Genomic DNA, 20,419 nt, shown 5'->3' with positions numbered 1-20,419 from the left:
ATTTCCAGAGAAGTGGATTTCACCAGACATCTTCAGTTGATATGAACAGAAGATGTGCATCCCAAATACACTGCTTTGAAAATATCAAACATTATTTTGAAAGGATTAATATTCCCCTGCGGAGAAAAAGCAAAACCAGCTCCTCTAATTCTCTTGTTCAAGCAGCATGAAATGCAGAGACCAAACAAGGAGTATAAATGATGACAAGTAAATTAGGTGTGTACATTTTTCTGTGTTAGTAATCCAACCCCATAGCTCCGAGCTTTATTTTGTTGAAACCCCTGTTGTGATTCATCAGCAGATTCCCTTCCATGAGTCCTCCCACCGTGCCCCAAAACTGCTGCCATTGTATGTCCTTACTTCAGTCCATTGTGTCCTTCTCTGCTATCCTTTCAGCCAGTTCCTTCCCCCTGCTCCCAGTCTTGTTTTTCCTCCCTTTGGCTTTCTCTTTTTGCTGCACATCCCTGCAGGCTCTTCCTCTCCACTCCCACACTAACCACAGACCACATCCTGCCTGAGGCTTAAAAAGGATATACGTGGGGGTCTTCTGAGACTGAACTGCACATGTTGTTATGGCTGAGTTGAGTACCACGGCAGCAGGCAGGAGAACCATGGATCAGTGGACTACTGACTGAACCTGTAACCCTGTACACATCCACTGCTCCCACAACCAGTTGCAGTAAGGGGCCACCATAGAAGAAAGAAGGAAAGGTGAGAGGGAGAGTTTTACCTGCATGGTTGCAGACAGCAGTGTAGATCCAGGTCAGGTAGCTTTCTCTCTCTGCCCACAGGGCTCTTGTTCTCTCACTCATACCTGCCTGGCACCCACCCATGAAGTTTGGAGACACTGGTCTAATGTTGTTATTTAGTAACATGGATATGGATATGATTTTAGAAAGATATAATTTTTACCTGAAAATGTCCCCTTAAGCACCTTTAGGAAAAAAACTGTTTTCAAAAGCAAAAGTCAAGTAATCAACTGTTTTATATATGGGCTGGATCACACAAGGTTTTACAAGAGAAACATTTTTATTAAAATCATATATAAACTGTTTCTCTGACTTACTGTATGCTTGTTCATTTCCTGTAAGATTCACTTTGTTACAGATTTGCTATTATAGGAGAAAAATCTCTTTTGTGGGGAGGCGGGGGGAAGAGGGTTACAAAACGCCAATGATTTCTTCTCCACCACATATGGCTAAATATTTACCAGATAGGTATACAGACATCAAGAAAAGGAATTTTAAAAACAACTTTTAAGAAATACCTGTAAATGTTTTAACTATCTCCTTCCAGTGAACAGGAATCTCATCTCTAGCTGCCATTTTAATTATACTTCACAGCAGGTGGCCAAGTGGGAGATACAAAGTGGGACTAAAAGTGTCATTTTTGCCATTAGAGAGCATTGGAAATCAAAGCTGTAAAGTTTTAAAGTAAGTTCTATAATATGTTAAACACACTTTGGGCTATATTGGCAGCAAATGCTAATTTAGCCCTTGATCCAGCAAAGACTTTGCATTTGCTTAATGTTACACACTGCATTGTCCTACGGAAATCAATGGGTTTTAAGACCTTGCAGGATTGGGGCCTTAACTGTTGCACTATTTGTTCCACACCTTTGGCCCATAGAAGTCATTGGGAGTTTGCCACTGACAGTTCAATGGCACCAGCATTTGGCAATATGGGCCTGGGCAAAAGCCCATTGAAGCCATTGCAGACTCCTATTGACTTCAATGGATTTTGGATCAGGCCTTATATTCTGAGTGATGGCTTGATCCTGCACCACTTGACGATAACGGGAGCAGGATTAGGCCCTGAATGAATATATAAAATATTTGTTTTCCCATCTAGATTACTACACACAGTGCTGGTGCTAATTTTCATTGTGTAATCTATTATGGAAATTGAAATAAGCACCCGTGTAATATAAAGTACATTAAGAGATGAAAATATTCTTTGGAAATTTTGTAAATGCAATACTAATTCAAATCTACTTATCCATGCTCAATTATTAAAACCTACCTAAATAAATTAAATTTGAAGAGTCAGTTGTCTTACATCAGCAATAAAAATTCCTGGCAGATCATAAAACAGTTTAAGATACATCAAAATGCATCTTATTTTTACATCATGTTCTCCAGAATTATTTGAATAATCACTTTCTCCACTGACAGCAAAACCCTCAAAGTTTACACTGACATAATGAAACAATGCACAAGAACACAACTGATATTAAAACTTACAACAAAATATTGTATACATTATCCTTCACCCCCATCTCAGCTCTACGTAGATATTAATTAGAAAGATCACAATATCTAAGGACTTCGAACGACATGTTAAGTTGCTTGTGTTGCTCAAATGGATTATTCTTAGCCTACAACTACAAAATATAATACTATATAGTTAACATTCACGCACGCACGCACACACACACAATATTTTTTTAAACGAAGCAAAGGTGTCATTTATGATGGTATTTGGATTTTAAAAACTGGTTAGAAGCCGGTTCTGCTCCCAGTGAAGTTAATGGGAATATTTCCAGTGACTTCAATGGGAGAAAGATCTGGCAAGGTAGTGAATTGCAAAGTGATATTGACCTGTTAAGGCTTGACTTTTAAACAGAGCAATTAACTATGGGTACAAGTGATAATATTTCAAAACCCACCAAAGTGGAGGCAGCACTGTGGCGCCTTTAACAAATTTGGCATCACATTCACCAATGTGTTACTCCACTTTTAAACAGCTGTAACTCCACTGAAATCAACTGAAGTAAGACAATGGTGAGCTAGGACTTTGCTCTCTAAAAATTATTTATCAACTTAGCTATTCAAAACTTGCATTTACCGCTTACAGTAAACATACACACCTGTGGAACAGAAGCATGTTATTTGGTACATGCACTTAATTACAAATTGGAATGAGGCTATAGCCTATTTAGACACATAAATGCTCTTTTCTCTGAATAAATCTTGTGATCAGTCATGGTCTCGCCTCTCCCTATGTCAGAACTTCCTGCTTCATTTGGTGAATCTGCTTCTGTAGCTCATCCCTGTCAAGTTTCATTTTGGCTTCTAGAACTTCCCGTAGGGACCCAATGCTCTCATAGATAGCCGCAAACCCTAATTACAGACAGAAATTGAATTAGTTTTATTATTAAAACTAAAGAACATTAGAAAGCAAAATTCAAGATTACAACATGTAACAGTGCATTTTTCATTATCAGTAGGGCAAATGTCCCTAATAAAGACAGACACTGAGCCAAATTCTCTGCTGGTGTAGATGTGTGAAACTCCATTGAAGCCAATGGAGCTGTGCCCATATACACATTATGGTAGCCGGGAGCTGTTGGAAAGCACAAGTCCACATCCTCTTGCCTGGCTACTCCCTCAACAGACTATTGAATTCTTCTGTTTTCTACAGATAAAGAAAATGACAACAAGAAATCTAAATCTAATTGGGTTTCACTCTGCTTTGTAGGAATCTCACCCACAGTGCAGATACCTGTGGATGCAACAGGTGCATGCACAGTTTTGTAGGTACATCTTTGAAGTACCCAGTTGAAAAATCGGTCCCAAAGTTGGTAAAGAGCTTTGAGATCCTTAGATGAAACATAAATTAATGCAAATTAGTATTATTATCATAGCTAAATTATGGTAGCAGAATTCAGAGAACAGAGCACGATAGTAGTGGTCCTACCAGCATTAACTTCAGCTTTCATTTCTTTTATATCTTCATTAATCTCCATCTGAAGCTTGCTGATTCGAATATTTATCTTCTCTTCAGCCTGCTTTGTTCCATGTTCTTCCACGGTTATTTTTTGTATTTCTTCTATTTTATCAAGTTTCTCTGACATCTGGCTGAATCTCATCTCCATGGCCCTTTCACTCATTGCCTAGGATCAGTGAAAATAATTATGTTTGGTTATTCTTTGAGTAATAAATTACCAAATTATTTGGGTAATAAACTGTTCATTCCCTGGATAGGCAACAAGTGTCAATGCTTACTTATTTTCTATACAAGATTTAAACGTTTATGCAGTTATAAAATATAGTTAATAAAAAATATCAAATTGGCTTGGTCACTGTAAGCTGCTTCTTCATTTTATTTTTAAGATAGAATATTTGTAAATTTAAAAGTAATGTTCAGATTTATCTATCATTATAAGATGGGTTTCAAAAGCTCCCAATCAATGGGAATTTTATCATTGCATCAACAGGAGTGGATTTATGCCCATATTGTGCATTTCTGAAAATCTCACCAAATGTCAACTCAGCAACATTTTCTTGTATATGTCTTTAGAAGTATTTTCAGAACATTTTATTCTTTTATTACAGAAACCTACGGTCTTTTCCTTAAGGGCCAAGGAAATCTGATCAATTTTCTGTAAAAGCTCTTTTTCAATCCGTTCATGTTCCTGTTCCAACCAGCTGCGGGCAGACAATATCTGGCTGCTGAGTTCCTCTACCGCACCTTTTAATCTAAGAGAATAAAATAAATGAGCATATCTGCAAATGTACAAGAGCATCTCAGGTTCTTTGATTACTGGGCTGTAGAGTTTTTAGGACAATCAACATAAAAATCCCCTTTTTCCTCCATAGCATGTTTGTCAGCATATTCATGCAATGTTTTGAAATTTCACACTGCTAGGCTTGGTTTATGTTAATTGTTTCATATAATCAAGGATGAAAGAATAGAACAGCAACTAGTTGCACAAAATATGGTTGCAGTATTTCGAGGCATATACGATGCAGACCCTTCAGGAAATAGTATGCCATAGCCTAGAAACAAGTGTGACATCCCATTCACTTTACAGTCTTTGAAGCCCATGAGAGTTTGGATTGGAAAGGGCTGAGTAAAGATTTTAGGATTTGGATCTACATGTATACATTTAAATGTGCTGTAGAATTTGAAGTCTTATGCATTTGCCTCTCTCATTTTGGCATGGTGCTGAGATAGTTGCTGTAACCGTATGTGTACATACATATTTGCAGCCAGTTTGAAACTGTTACACCTATTCAATTCCGTGTCTGGCTGTTTGCACATGTATATACAGTATACATTCTTTTCCAGGTCTTACTACTCACATTTGGCACACAATGTTTTACAAATTTAGTTCGAAGTGGTTTGTGACCAGATTTACAGAAGTATTTAGGTGCCTAAAAATACAGAAAGGTGCATAGTGGGGTTTCCAAAAGCATCTACACAGGTTAGGAGCTGAACTCCCACTGCAAGTCAATAAGAGTGAGATGCTGAACTAACGTAGCTGTTTCTGTAAAATCCACTAGGCACCTCTCTGCATTTCTAGGTGCCTAATTATCTTTGCAAATCTGGCTCTTACTGACAGGGGCGGCTCTATGTTTTTTGCTGCCCCAAGCATGGCAGGCAGGCGGCTTTCGGCGGCGCGCTTGCGGGATGTCCACTGGTTACGCAGATTTGGCGGTGCGCCTGCAGGAGGTCCGCCAGTGCCACACCATCGGTGTCCCCGCCGCCGAATTGCCACCGAAGCCGCAGGACCAGTGGACCTCCCACAGGCGCGCCACCGAAACCGCCTGCCTACTGCCCACACAGCAACCAGTGCCCCAGGCATGCACTTGCTGTGCTGGTGCCTGGATCCGCCCCTGCTTACTGAGTACTACTACAGCAGTGAGCAAATGTACAAATTAATGTACCTTCATTTGGGTCCCCAGTCCTTCGACACCTCACTCATGCAAAGATCTTCTCATAAGGGTTACTCGGGGTTTGCAAGACTAGCCCTTGATTTATCAGTAGCATGGTTTTCCAATAAGGTGAGTACTCACTTAACATCCAGAAGGTGGAGCTGTTGGTTGCTCTCTTTGTAGGCAATCTTCAGTTTTGCTTCTTGTTGCATTATTGACTGCTCTACTCTGCTCAGAAGGTAAGAAATCTGAAACAGAATTCTGAGTTTACTATTTTTCTCCTCAAACTCGTCACACATTGTGCTTGGAACATAAATACTTATAAGATTTTAAAGGGATGCTGCTCTAATTGATGGCCCCAAACTTAAACCTACTTGCAAATTTTCCTTTTAGTTTTTTAAACTGTCCTCATCATGCAAAATCTACTAAGCCACACAACTGGAGTGGCAGCATTACTAAGATCACAATTTCTCAGCCAACAACGAAGGGGAGCTGTGTCCTTGCAGGTAGAGCATCTGCCTGGACCTTTTTTTGTGAGCAGGTGAGGAATATCTCACCTAGCCACAACCCACCTCCAAAACCTCCCTGTGTGAGGTCACTCTCAGGAGTACTATCCATGGTGCACATTTCTTGGGCAGGGCCGCATTCTTCCTTCCATTACCTACTGGGCTTTCCAAACCCATTGAGAGAGCATGGGGAAGGGGGAGAATAGGATGTATCCCAAATGCACACTTTAATTCCTATTATTGTCCATGTGCACACATCAGGTCATGTTACAACCTCATTCCAATGCTGAATTCCCCTTGATAACAATGGTAGTTACACGCAAAGATTGAAGGTAACATGTGGCCCATCCAGAGAACAGCCCTGTACCAGCAGTCAGTGTGCTGGCAATCTGAATGAAATTGTAATTTTAAAAGTTACTTCTTAAGAGCTGTACACCTCACTACTTGCATTACTCAACATGAGAAATCTGAGTTTATAAATTAAGGGAATATTTTAATTATATGTGCAGAAAATGCATCTTAAACCAATCAATTTCTATAAATCAGCTTCTGTATTTCAGGCATTCATTAAAACGGAACAGATTGTTTTAAAAGCTAGTAGGAAAAAACCTGAATTATCAGACTGCTCTTGTGTGCCAAGCTTTAGATCAGTGTGAAATTTTTATGGCATACAATGGAAATGCTAATGTTCAACTACAGTAACTTGAAGAGTGAGACTGTAGTTAGTGGGTTACGGAATATAGATTTTTTCCATGTTTTAAAATTGTAAGTGTAACTTACTTGAATCATGGAAAATGTCTTTGTTGAGCTCTTTTCTTATCAGGGTTTAAATACAGAAGTTGGAAGTGTCATGGGATTGATTTTCCTCTGTGACTAATATACCTACAGTACCACTGGCTAACTCAGTGGGATTACTTGATGTGTTTGACAGAATTATTACTGCATTATTACTAGATTGTGAGTGGCCCCTGTGAGGCCACACTAGTGCACAGGAACAAGCAAGAAGCTTGTCTCTCATCTGCATGTCTGCTGTAAAATAGAGAGAGACAGGAAAAGCCCTGGCATCACCCCCTCCATGCTCGCCCATTGAATCAGGCTGGTGTGTCATGCTATTCTGTATACCTATTTTCTTATATGCAGCATTTTGTATAATCCAAAGGGCTCGTGAAAAATGCACAAGGAGCAGCACCTGTGGAAACTGTGCCTGCATGGTGCAAAATGTTCCTGGTGCTCTTGCAGACGCTCTGCATCACTCCTGGTTTGTGGCTGAATGCCACAGACTAACCCAGAGGGAACCCCTACTGAAATGCAGCCATTACTGGGGTTGCTCACAGAAGGCATTAAAACAATACTAGCAACCACTAAACAACATTTTTGGGACAGGAAATTACGAATACTTTATCCAGTTAGAGCAATAGAAGAATGTAAGTAGGTGAAATGGACGTACCAATTCAGATTTGGTCCAGATTCCAGAGCAGACACATTTGCATCTACATTTGCACAGTGTCATGGGATCTTTAATGAGTAAAAATGATCAGGACCTTGATTATGTTTCTTCTGAAAGACAGCAACTCCAGTGGCTTTAGCTTAACAATATGGTGTTTTTGTTCATGAAGTTAAACTCTCCCTCTTATGAAGATCACTTGTTTTATACAACATACCTGTATTTCTGCCTCTTTGATTTTAGATTCCAAGATCATTTTAGAAGCTTGTTGGTCTTTGCTTAGGCTTTGAAGTCTTTCATACGTAATTTTGTGCTCTGCAGACAATCTGGCTAAACCGGCGTCGCACCTGTTCAGATAGATAAATAAATACCAAAGCAATGGATGACTGTAGCTGAACACAATGTATAGGCCAAACTTTTAAAAATATATCTATTTTAGAATGGACATTTCTATGAAGGTATCCGTCTTTCCTACAAAACATTTCTTTTCTATGAAAGTCAAAGAAATATTGATATCTCATAACATCCACCCAATTGCCCCATAACTGGTATAAGTCTCCATACTGTAGTAGATGCAATCCTGCGGTAGATCTCAGCTCTGAGATCATATGGACAAAAGGTGTGCTTATGGAAATCACATTACAAATTCAAGGATATACAATTTCAATACCTTATGCTATTCCTTATGATCCATCAGACATTCTCTTAACGTGTGTGTAATTGGCCATTAGTCTGATACACAGGCAGCCACTCACACAGTTTACTTATTAGGTGCAATTAGAAAGTAATTATAAAGAGCATATTTAAATTATTGCACCTAAGCTGCTTTGGGTTTTACATGCTTATTTATACTTCTGTTCACAAAATAATAGAATGCAACCATATTAACTACTCCAGGGCCAAATTCTGCAGCCATTAGTTTTTTTGAGGGTTTTTTTTCCTCCAGGTTAAGTTCCCATTAAAGGCAATGAGAGTTTTGCCTTATGAACTGGCAGAACTGGGCCATAAGATTGACCATTTCCCTTCTGCACATTGGAATCCTTCTGTAATTCCACCACATTTTCAGGACAAATGGTGTGTTAAAGTACATGCCTGTGTTTTTTCTCCCACTTTTCAGAAATATTTTTGACTGATAGATTTCATCTACAATAATACAATAAATGGATTAACTGAGTTTTCAATATATAGGTACTGTAGGTTCAGGAGAAAGACCTCTCAAAAGTATGAGTAATGTGTATTTTTGTTAAGGGAAATATGTAACTGTCATAGTTACATAATCTAATCTATGGAACTGATTAAGATTAGATAGCAGTTGAGGTTTTGGAAGGAGCAGGGAGTGGAACGTGACAAGCAACAGCAAGCTAACCTATTATCCAAATTAATCTCACATTTTAACCATTTTTGGTATCATTTCAGTTGGAAAGCATTCACTCAGGGATGCACTTTCATAATCTGAATTATAGCAAGTACCATTGTTACCTTTCAAGCACAAAGGGAAAGTAACAACTCAAATGGCAAACAGAAGATAAGCCACTTAGCAATATGGCAGAACTACAATATGAAAATAATAAGAGAAGCAAAGTAACAGAGAAGTGAGAACACATTAGAAAGTCATCATTTAGCAATTCAGTGTACTGGAGCAAACATGAGATATGGGCAGCAAGAACAACTTAAGTTGGATGTTTTTCAAGGAGATATGCTCTAAGAATTATTTTGCGGAAGCGCTGGCCAGTGTTATACAGGAGGTCAGACTAGATAATCATAGTGGTCCCTTCTGGCCTTGGAATCTATGAAAAAAGTCAACATAGGACTAAAGATGTACCACCAGACCTCCAGACCAGGGTATCCATGGAGAAAGAACAAAGGCTAAAGCCCTCTATGTTGTTACCATTAGTGGAAACCAGAGACATGAAATTATCCTGTGTCTATTCACCAACAGCTCATGGACTCCGAGAAGTGGTTAGTCTTGTGTCTGAGTTCTCATAGAAAAGTATAAAAAGCAATTGCTTTGAAACTACTGTAGCAAAGGTATGCAACAGGCTTCTATAATTTTTATGGCACATTGTTATTTTTGGCGCATATGATCATAGTGGATCTTTGTTGTTTGTGTAATTGAGTACATTTGATAGGGCGCAGCTGGTTGTATGGTATGGAACATAAGGGATTTCCAAAGTATCCCAGATTCTGATCTCAGTTACACTGATGTAAATCTGGAATAAACTGAACATATTAGTTTATATTTTTCCAGGTATATTTTGGTTGGTACCATATGAAAAACGGTGGAGGCATCAACTCAGTGTTAAGACAGCAGCATGCTCTTAATGTTCGTTTTACTAGGATTTTTTAAAATTTTATTTAGTACTCTAGTGTGGTCAAAAGAGAGAATATCTCTATGCTGTACATTCAAGCATGTGGTTGGTATCTGCCCAGAAGAAAGTACAGATATGCTGCAGCTATGGGGCCAGATTCTGACCTCTGTTACACTAGTGTAAATCTGTAGTTAAAGGTTTGTAATGATAAAAGAATGTTTAATGAACGTCTCCACTGGTTTTCAAATGGTACCAATCAAAATGCAGAAAACTAAGATAGCATGATTTACAATTTGAGTAATACCTGTTTCTTAAAATAACTCTGGTTCAGGTTTATGCTAGGCCTCAGGATTGAAGACAAGCTAACAATCTCAAGAGTCTTCAACTCTATTGGGCCAAAATCTCATTACAGTGACTATTCTCATGAGATTTTAGCCACATCCAAATTAGAATAAAAATAGAACCTCTTTATGGTTTTGAATTTTACTCTGTAACAAAACCCTAAGGATGGCATACAAATCCAACCCCACTCCAGTCATACTCCTCTGAAATCTGAACAAGTTCTGGTTTAAGGTTCTTTTTTCGCCAATCTCTAATGTGATTATAAAAGTTCTTTTAAATAAAAATGTATCAAAGTCCCACCTGCAGTATTAATTAATTCCTTGTGCAGTTATTGGTAACAAAATCATGTTGCCAAGCCCACACACCTAGCCAAAAGCATGCTAATGGGACATAAAGACGAAAGAGAAAGGTAACTTTTTTGTACCCTAAAAGATTTTCAAAGGCCAAATAAAAAATATTTGGCACATATTTACCTGAAGTAAGATCATTTCAAAAATATGAAGATACAAATGAGAGGGATTAGAAGTCCCTGAAGAAATTTTGTTACTTGAAATCTAAGTGCTGAGCTTACAAGGCATAAAGGACCTGATTTTCTAAAGGTGGATGCAAAAATACACATCCAGTCACCCACCTAATTTGTTTGTGTAGTTACTAGGGTTATACATGCAATTAGAATTTTGTACAAACAAATATATAAATACATAGTGTACATTTGCATGCTTAATATGCCCATTTTGGCCATACAAATAATCACTTAGTTTCACAGGCATTTTTCCATGTGCAATTGCAAGCACACATTTTTGGAGAGTAGACCAAAGGTATATTTTGTTGTTTGTTTGTTTTGTTTTTTCAGAATGTTTACTGCAAGATCCCTTTACAAATTTCTGTACGTATGTGCACTCAGTAAGTAAAAAAATAACATGGAAGGAGCTGGCTTTGTAAACCAAGTATTCTGGGTTTCAGTATACAATATAATTGCAGAAACCAGTGGTGTTTAATATAAACTGCACAATTATGGAGCAGCTGCCTTCCAAAATTCGGTAAGCAAAAGGAGTATTTAGTTTTATGAATCACTGAAAAGTGTTTTTGTTGCTAAGAAATCATTGGCCAATATGAGGAGAGTCTGCTGTTCTATTACTTCTGAGGTTATGCGTACAGTTGGAGTTAGGGGTGTGATTCCCAGCTCTCATAGACATACTCATACTTGCTCTCATTGAACCAGCATGCTAAAAACAGTAGTGCAGCCTGGGTAATAGTGAGCAGCAACATAGAGTAGCTGAGTGGCATATGTACCCACAGGTTTCAGTCAGGTTTGTACTTTGCTAGCTTGTGCACTTGCTGCTGCTGGGGCACCCCAGCTACACTTCTATTTTTAGTGCGCTACCTCAATGAGAGCTAGTGCAAGTATGTCTATGCAAGCGGGGTGTCATAAACAGATAGTTAAGGGTTAATGTCTCTTTTACCTGTAAAGGGTTAAGAAGCTCAGTAAACCTGGCTGACACCTGACCAGAGGACCAATAAGGGGACAAGATACTTTCAAATCTTGGTGGAGGGAAGTCTTTTGTTTGTGCTCTTTGTTTGGGGGTTGTTCGCTCTTGGGACTAAGAGGGACCAGACATCAATCCAGGCTCTCCAAATCTTTCTGAATCAGTCTCTCATGTTTCAAACTTGTAAGTAATAGCCAGGCAAGGCGTGTTAGTCTTATTTTTGTTTTCTCAACTTGTAAATGTTCCTTTTTTGCTGAGAGGATTTTACCTCTGTTTGCTGTAACTTTAAACCTAAGACTAGAGGGGGTTCCTCTGGGCTATATGAATCTGATTACCCTGTAAAGTATTTTCCATCCTGATGGTACAGAGATAATTTTTACCTTTCTTTCTTTAATTAAAAGCTTTCTTTTTAAGAACCTGATTGATTTTTTTCTTGTGTTAAGATCCAAGGGGATTGGATCTGGACTCACCAGGAATTGGTGGGGGAAGGGAGGGGGGATGGTTAAATTCTCCTTGTGTTAAGATCCCAGGGGTTGGATCGGTGTTCACCAGGAACTTGGTGAAAAAAGCCTCTCAAGGCTGCCCAAGGAGGGGAAGGTTTTGGGGGGACAGAAAGTGATCCAGACACTGAAATTTCTGGATGATGGCAGTGTTACCAGATCTAAGCTAGTAATTAAGCTTAGAAGTGTCCATGCAGGTCCCCACATCTGTACCCTAAAGTTCAGAGTGGGGGAGGAACCTTGACAGGGAATCACACTAAGAGCTCCAAGTGTAGACATAACCTGGCTGTAGCTAGTGGCTAAATGCTTATGGGCTCCAAACCAAGTACTATACAGCAGGAAGTACACAGAAGTACAAAAATGGTTTACTTAAGACTAAATCCTGTACAACACTCATGTGACTTGTAGTAGCATGACATATATTCAAATGTGCAAGATAGCTACTCAGGGTAGCAGTGGTTACACATTATGCACTGTTCTGCCTCACAAGCAAAGGATATATTAGTGATGGGACAGTTGTGTGTCGGGAACAGTCAGCATGTGTCAGTCCCTGCCCCGCCCCATCTGCCTGCTCAGGGGAAAAGGGAGTAAGCAAGCACACAATGCTTGTTTACTCCTATGTGCCTGGAACCAAAGAATTTAACAGTATATCACATGGCTGAAGAATCTACAAGCACAGTAACATTTCAATGAGTTTTCTTACTGCAAGCCTGCTTATGTTTATTTTGGGGCCTTTATGGGAACTGAGCTCTCTTTTAGAAATCTGGCCCCAATTCTGAGTTCTGAGCCCTTCTAAAAATTCTGGCCATAATGACATGGAAAGTTAAAAGAGACTGGTCAAGCCAGAAGCAAGAGGGAAGCTCAAACTGCATTTCCAAGTACCAGATCAAAAGACCACCAAGATTTTTTTAAACTTTAAAATAGTTTTAAAGAATAATCTTCCGCCTGCTAGATGCAAGATAAAACCCTCACTCTGTAAAGCATGCTGCAGGTCTGGGCTTTTGCATTCCTTTGTGTCTTATGATACAAATCTCAAGATGTTGTTGGAATTACATCCACAATTCACCAAGGAACAAACGTTGTAGGGACAAAAGAACAATATTCAAGAACAGCTAGTTGTAATAAGCATAAAAAAGCATTCCAGTCCACCCAGGATGGCTTATCAATTTTTTTGAAGTATTTCTTGATTTTTATGCTTTTGTGAAAAAACATAATGAACATAATTCACCGTGCACAGAAGTTTTAACAGCAGTTCCATTCATATAGCAAGGAAATGCACCCCAGTGCACAGGGGCCAATGAAAGGCAAAACTTAAATATTTATGCATTTATGCATAATTTACAACCATTGAAGCCCATAACAGTGGGCTTCACTGGTATGTGGGACCTTGGACGTCTGAACATGTGTGCTACAGTATATCAGTTTACTGCTAAGACACTTTGAAAAGATCATCCAGTGTTGTAATAACACAGATTTTAAAAAAAATTGGAATAAATATAATCTTTCATATTCTTCAGGGCATAAATCAACCTCTCATTACTGCGGATAAAGAAGAAACTTTCCCTATTGGCATGTTATTCCCTATACCTGCCTTCTGCAGGGCTTCTATTAACTTCCTTTGACAGTAGCCAGGACCAGCTACTTCAGAGACAAAATGCTGGATTAGATGGAGAACTAGTCTGATCTAGTGTGGCAATTCTCATGTTCCTAAATCTTTCATAAAATTTCACATAGTTTAATGATGCTGATTATTTATTATTGATACTAATAATTTATGGTGAACTTGTACAGCATCTTTCATGCTGAACAATTTCAAAGCGTTTTACAAAATGATCAGCAAATTATACGTAAGTAGAGATGGGCATGAGGCAGAAGCTGGAATCTGAATTTAAACTTTCCCAGAGTTTGGAGGTTATTCAGCTGTACGGATTTAGGCTCATCCCTTTATAGAGATGAGAACAGCTGTGAAGTTCAGATTCAGGTCTGAATTTCTCCAGAATCTGGGGGAGTTTGGACTTGGGTTATGCTTCAAAAGCATCTGTCTATAAGGATAATACTACACTCACCGAGAAATGCAGCTACCTGGAAGAACAAACAGAATAGCTGTTCAACACTGTACAGATGAGATGAACTACAGAATGGGTTACAATAGTCAAGAAATAATACCATATCCATTTGAAATTGCAAGGGGAATTTTAGATAGGCAGAATGTAATCACCCAAGTTTATATTTGGCCAGAATCCTGGATTAACACTCAAATTCTTACAAAAGCTGGTCAAAAGTTAACTCAGAGATCTAGCCTGATAGCCAGCAGGCCAGACTCACCCTTTGGGTTCTCCTGGTGGAACAGTTTGGGTGAAATTATACAAGCGAGTTCACTTCAAATTATTGATGAAATAACTGCAAGCAATTTAGGATAGTCTCCAACTACATATTTGTATAGCACCTAGTACAATGGGGCTGCAGTCTCAGTTGGGATCTTTAGGCACTACTGTAATACAAATGATAATAATTATAATCAGGAGTTGTGGGAATTTTTACAGCAAAATGTGATTGTAACTGAAGGCAGTTAATTCATTCTCACAGAACAATGTCCTAATTGAATTCAGCATTTTACAAAGTAAAACAAGTTTTCTTCCCTCCCAGGGGAGAGTTCAACAAAATGCCTGATGGGGAAGCACGAAACAGCAAATAACAAGAGAAAATAAACTGGTTCTGTCTCAGTAATGAAGATGAATTTCCAACCCCTGAGGCACTCTGATGACTGACCGTGAGCATTGCACTTTGTGTAACCTCTGTCATGTAGTTATAATTATCGGGGGCAAGCGAGACCTTCCCTGAGTAAACATATCAAGAAGAAATAATGGTCTAAGTGCTGATAGCCAACCATCATCCTCCATTTTAAGCGCTTTGCCATTTAGGGCCACATTTTGGCAAGTTCTCATTCATGGGAGTACTCTCATTGAATTCAGTGGCACTACTTGCATGAATGAGCACTCACCAATGTGAATAAAGGCTGCACAAGCTGGCACTAATTGTGTTGCTCTAAACATGGGATCTTGTAGAATCTAACTGTGAATCCTTTATATGAAAGAGAGCTATGCAGGAAGACTCATGCAGATGAATTTGGCAGTGACCCTTCAGTGATAAATAAATATTGTTCAATAGTTTGTCTGACTTGAAGACAACAAAGCAAGAGCTGGTTTTGTTCTTTCCTGCTGTACATAAAAGAACCGGCTGAAAGTCTGAAAAATCAGTCCTCTATAATCAGTGCTTTAAACCCTGTTTAAACCATTCCTTGGAAATTGGGCTAACAAGTCAATGTGGAAACTATATGCTGCCCAATATAGACACCAGGAAATCTTACAGAAACTTTTAACCTTTCACCTCCTTCAGCTGAGTTTTTCCAACCTGTTGAAGGTATCAGTAAATCATTTCAGATGAACCACAGGCAACTAGCAAAACTGGTCCAGCAAAAAAGAATGGAATGTCTTTAAAAATCCAGATAATGGGACAAACTCATCCTTGGTGTAATTCAGCAGAAGCCATCTATCATAAAGATTCTGTACGCAAAATTATCTCCTCATCTACAGCTGTGCAACCCCACTACCTTCCGATTGTGTCTTCATTGTCATTGGTGCCAGCTGTAAGTAGGTTTGTCCAGGTGTCACTGAGAGTATAATCTAAAAACAAAGTGTAAGGGCTTGTCTACACTTAAAATGCTGCAGCAGCTAAACTGCACCGATGCTGCTGCACCACTGCAGCATTTCAGTGAAGAGGCTACCTGCACTGGCAGCATAGTTAATCCACCTCCTCAAGAGGCGGTAGCTATGTCAATAGGAGAAGTCCTCCCATCAACATAGCCCTGTCTACACCAGGAGTTAGGTCCACACCCATGAGCGACATAGTTCTACCAACATAAGTTGCTAGTGTAGACCAGGCCTACGTGAGGGCTTAATTTGGCCTGTAGAATCTCTATGCCAGGAGTCGGCAACCTTTCAGAAGTGGTGTGCCGAGTCTTCATTTATTCTCTCTAATTTAAGGTTCCATGTGCCAGTAATACATTTTAACATTTTTAGAAGGTCTCTTTCTATAAGTCTATAATATAGAACTAAACTATTGTTGTATGTAAAGTAAATAAGGTTTTTTAAATGTTTAAGAATCTTCATTTAAAATTAAATTAAAATGCAGAGCCCCCCGGACTGGTGGCCAGGACCTGGCAGTGTGAGTGCCACTGAAAATCAGCTCGTGTGCCACCTTCGGCACATGTGCCATAGGTTGCCTACCCCTGCTCTATGCTTTCCTCCACTCCCTTTACTTTAAACCCTGGGAATAACATGTAGTTTATCTAATGTTTAATAAGATTAACTAGTTTGTTTCTATTTCTTAAAATACATTCAAAAGCAATATATAATTTTATATTGCTCCCTGGGAATGCAAACTGTTCCATGGTACCTTTATTACAGGTGAGCTAATGACTTAGTTCCAAAAAAAAAAAAAAAAACCAGCCTGAACCTCAGTCCTTTCTAAAACTGAACCAAACTGAAGCATTTTTAGAATTCAAGCCCATTTACTGAAGTCGAATTTAGAGAATTAATAGTCATGTAACTAGTTTTAATATTTGATACTGGAATGCAGATTATTGTGCATTGCCATGAAAACACTGAGCCAAATTCATTCTAGGAGTTAGGCCAAGGTTAAATCTGGGCCACTGTCATGAAATGTAAAAGGAATACTTCAAGATTAATAGAAAATCAGCTGATTGCAAAAAATACCCCCAGAACCGACACTTACCTTGCAACTCTCCCCCGAAGATCTCCCAAACCAGACAACTGACGCATTTCCAGGCTCTTTAAGGTAGAATTAGTTCCATAACTGAGGTTATCCCTGACACGTATCTGTTCCTGCAGTGTCTATAAGGCATTAATATGCAAACAGGAGTTCAATAAGTCACTTATTATACATTCAATAGGCCAATTATTATATTTAGCTAAATCCAAATAAAATGTAAAATCTATTTTTAAATTTAATAACAACTGTTTTATAGGCATGCAGAAAGTGGTGCATTATACTCATTTATGGCTTCTCCTGATTTTCAGGGCCCAATCTACACACACAACTCTCACCGAAGTCACACTGGAAGCAGAATTGGGCCCTGAAATACTAACCTATATTTGTCCATCTACCACTACCATCTACTAATTTCTGCAGAGGTCAGGCTTAAGATTGCATATTTGACTGTGAGTGGATCACCTGGATGTGTGCATTGTGGGTGGTGCATGTGGAAAGTGAAAGGGAGTTTTTCTTGCAGAGGTGAGGAGTCTGTATGTTTAGGTGGTAGGGCCTTTAAACTTAGGTTGAAATGCATATTAGCGCTGCATTAACTGATGATTTCCTAGGTTTTCTAGTTTTGTGCTGAAAGGAAATAGATTAGCACCACAAAACTGTTTGTGTAGAATTTATATTTAAAGTCCTGCCACCCCGTACTATTTTTTTCATAGCCACAAAAAGAACTACATACTCTGCATGCACTTTGTAAGGATGTACACACAGTTTACAAACTCTTCAGATGTTATACTTACATCACATATTAAATCTTACTAAATTTTCTGATTAAACTTGGAGTCAATAGCAGAGATGGCGTCAGCCCCGGGAAAGAATCAGAACATACCTCAATGTCCCGGTTAAGCTGCCTCACTATTGCCGTTATGTTTCGGATGTGTTCTTCTAAGAGTTGCCTAGCCAACCGATCTCCTCCCCCTTTGTTCTGCATTCTATGCAAAGTGGAAACAATGTCCTCCTTAATGCGAAAAGCGTGTTCCACAAGGGCAGCAGTTGTTTTCTCATGGCTTAGAATTCTGTCTTCTAGCTGATCCACAAGACTTGCAGATGCTAATGGGACCGCGGTCAAAGCTTGGCTGTGTAGTGGTATATTTCGAATCCGTCTAACAAAAGAAATATATTCAAACAAATGTATTATTAATGCGTTGCCAGATACTGAGGCCCTTACTCAAAACTCTATTGTAGCTTTTAACCACAGCCATGTATGTGAGATTGATACCACCTTAGTAGAAGCACTGGGGAGTAGAGTGCCTCCAGAAAGAATACTACCACCCAGAAATCCTGAACACTTCCAGGGAGAGGCCCACTGCTCTACATAAGCAGGTGCAGCATTTGCTGCCATGAGTGGTAGGTGTAAAGAGAAGTCAGGGCCTCCTCCCCATCTCACCTAGGGTGACTAACCCAGGCATGTACACTTAACAAAAGGATATTAGTGTGTTTTGTGATGAATTAAGACAGACAAAGTAGTGTGGCTGGGAACATGAACTCAGAATGTTTTTTATTAAATTTTGCAAGTATTACTACACATGTGCAAACTTCGCAGCTGCTTTTTTTCCATCCTTGTTCAAAGCAATAACTGCAATAAAGTTAAACAAAAATAGACTAAGAAGGAATATCTTGAGTCTGCATCCATTCTTTTCTCTTCCAATAAGGCTACTCCTGGAGTATGCATCCAAAAACTTCTCCTCTTGGGAGCTGAATAAATACATGCTAAAGCTTTGGAAATCCAGGAGGGACAAAATCCAAGCTACTCACAGTCTCTAAGGCAACTTTTCAAAAAGAGGTCAGCTCCCATTTAGGCACCTAAATAATTGTGCAGATTTTTCAAAAGAGCTCCACGCTGAGCAGCTTCTACTGAAAGCAATAGTTGCTGCTGAGGTGCTGAGACTTTTGAAAATCTGGCCATTGATGAACGCAGTCTTTCACAGAGTTAAGTTTTGTAATCCTTTGGGGGAAAGATTTTCAAAGGCACAAAGAGAAAATTGGTATTCAACTCCCATTGAAAGTCAACAAGCATTGACTGCCTAATTCCCCTTTGTGCCTTTAAACAGCTCTTAGTTATTTTCTTTATACACCTTAGTTATTTCTTTTTTTCTTGTATTCTGTATATGTTATCTGATATTCATAGAGGCCAAATCATGAAGTGAAGGCTAAATTCTGTTCTCACTTACATTGTGCTGTAATTTCACTGAAGTTAATGGAGATGCAACCAGAATGTAAATGAAGGTGGAATTTGGCCCTAAATTTTTACATTCACTCCTTACTCATGAAAGACTTCCACTGGGACAAGTTCTGATGTCCTGGGTTTTCACTCTGTCACAGCTGAAGCCAGTAGAAGTTTTCCTTGAGAAAGGACTGAATAAAAGCTAAGGGCGTCAGGATTTGGCCCGTGATTTGGATAAGCAGAGTATATGTCTACAATATTTAATTTAGTTTAGTTGTTGCATTAAGTACAAAAGCGACAATGTTAAGCATGATTGTAAACAGAGAATTAAAGAAGCACAGATACTCCTGCACTCTGTAGATTCTAGATTTCTAACATGACAGACTGTACCTTTCAGTAGGGGCTGAAAGTGTCGGAAAGATTGGGCTTCGCTGTGCCATTTTCTTTTCAATAATTTATGTCTGTTGAGAAAATACACATTAAATTATTTAACAGTTGTTTATATCTGGCACGGAAATGACTTTGTGTATCTGTTTAAAGTGAACCTTAAGATTATGCTAGCAACTCTAACATTGGAAGACATTTTATATATTGCCCATGATTTTGCTTTCAGCCTACTTGCATCCAAAATTTGATATAACACAAAAAAACAGGGAGGAGAATTAGATGACTAAAAACAACTAAAAAGCTTTTTCAAGTGAATGCAGCATGCATGAAAGCTGCTAGATTGACAAGCCTGGAGGCTGTTGTCCTCTGTTTATCTACAGAACTAATAATAGTAAAGCCTCTCTCTCATATAGCACTTTTCATCAGTCGACCTCAAAGCGTTTTACAGTCTGCAATGTGTTTAGCCTCACAACCCTGTTCTGAAATAGGGAAGCATTATTACCCCAATTTTTTACAGTTGGGGAATTGAGGCACAGCGAGGCTAAATGCTTTGTCAAGAGTCACACAGGAGGTCTGTTCTTGGTGGAGTGAGGAATTGAATCTGGCTCCCTATGTCTTAAGCCAGTACCCTCACCACTGGACCATCCTTCCTCCCAGAACAAGGTTGGCGCAGGCAGTGGCAAAGTGAACTTCTTAACACCAGTCCGTGAACAGGACCACCACTAGGGATGAGAGGATATTACTATGTCAGGGCTTAAGCCAGGTGAAATTTGCCCTG

General features: G+C 39.0%; 1 protein-coding gene across 1 annotated transcript in view; it reads right to left on the bottom strand.

The window, feature by feature from the left end:
• Window positions 1-1,076: 1,076 nt before the first annotated feature.
• FAM81A (family with sequence similarity 81 member A) overlaps window positions 1,077-20,419 on the bottom strand; it is a 28,180-nt gene continuing 8,837 nt past the window's right edge. Inside the window, exons 2-9 of the mRNA XM_044980559.1 lie at window positions 19,645-19,715; window positions 17,920-18,193; window positions 17,043-17,161; window positions 7,828-7,957; window positions 5,802-5,908; window positions 4,346-4,481; window positions 3,700-3,895; window positions 1,077-3,122 (exon numbers count right to left, since the gene is read on the bottom strand). Coding sequence (XP_044836494.1) covers window positions 3,001-3,122; window positions 3,700-3,895; window positions 4,346-4,481; window positions 5,802-5,908; window positions 7,828-7,957; window positions 17,043-17,161; window positions 17,920-18,193; window positions 19,645-19,694 — 1,134 coding nt within the window. The 5' untranslated portion in view covers window positions 19,695-19,715 and the 3' untranslated portion in view covers window positions 1,077-3,000. The remainder of the gene's footprint in view (window positions 3,123-3,699; window positions 3,896-4,345; window positions 4,482-5,801; window positions 5,909-7,827; window positions 7,958-17,042; window positions 17,162-17,919; window positions 18,194-19,644; window positions 19,716-20,419) is intronic.

This window comes from Mauremys mutica, chromosome 11, assembly GCF_020497125.1.
Source record: "Mauremys mutica isolate MM-2020 ecotype Southern chromosome 11, ASM2049712v1, whole genome shotgun sequence".
Classification (NCBI taxonomy): Eukaryota; Metazoa; Chordata; order Testudines; family Geoemydidae; genus Mauremys; species Mauremys mutica.
Note: the sequence above shows the minus strand (reverse complement) of the source record. Positions and strands in the feature narration are given on the sequence as shown.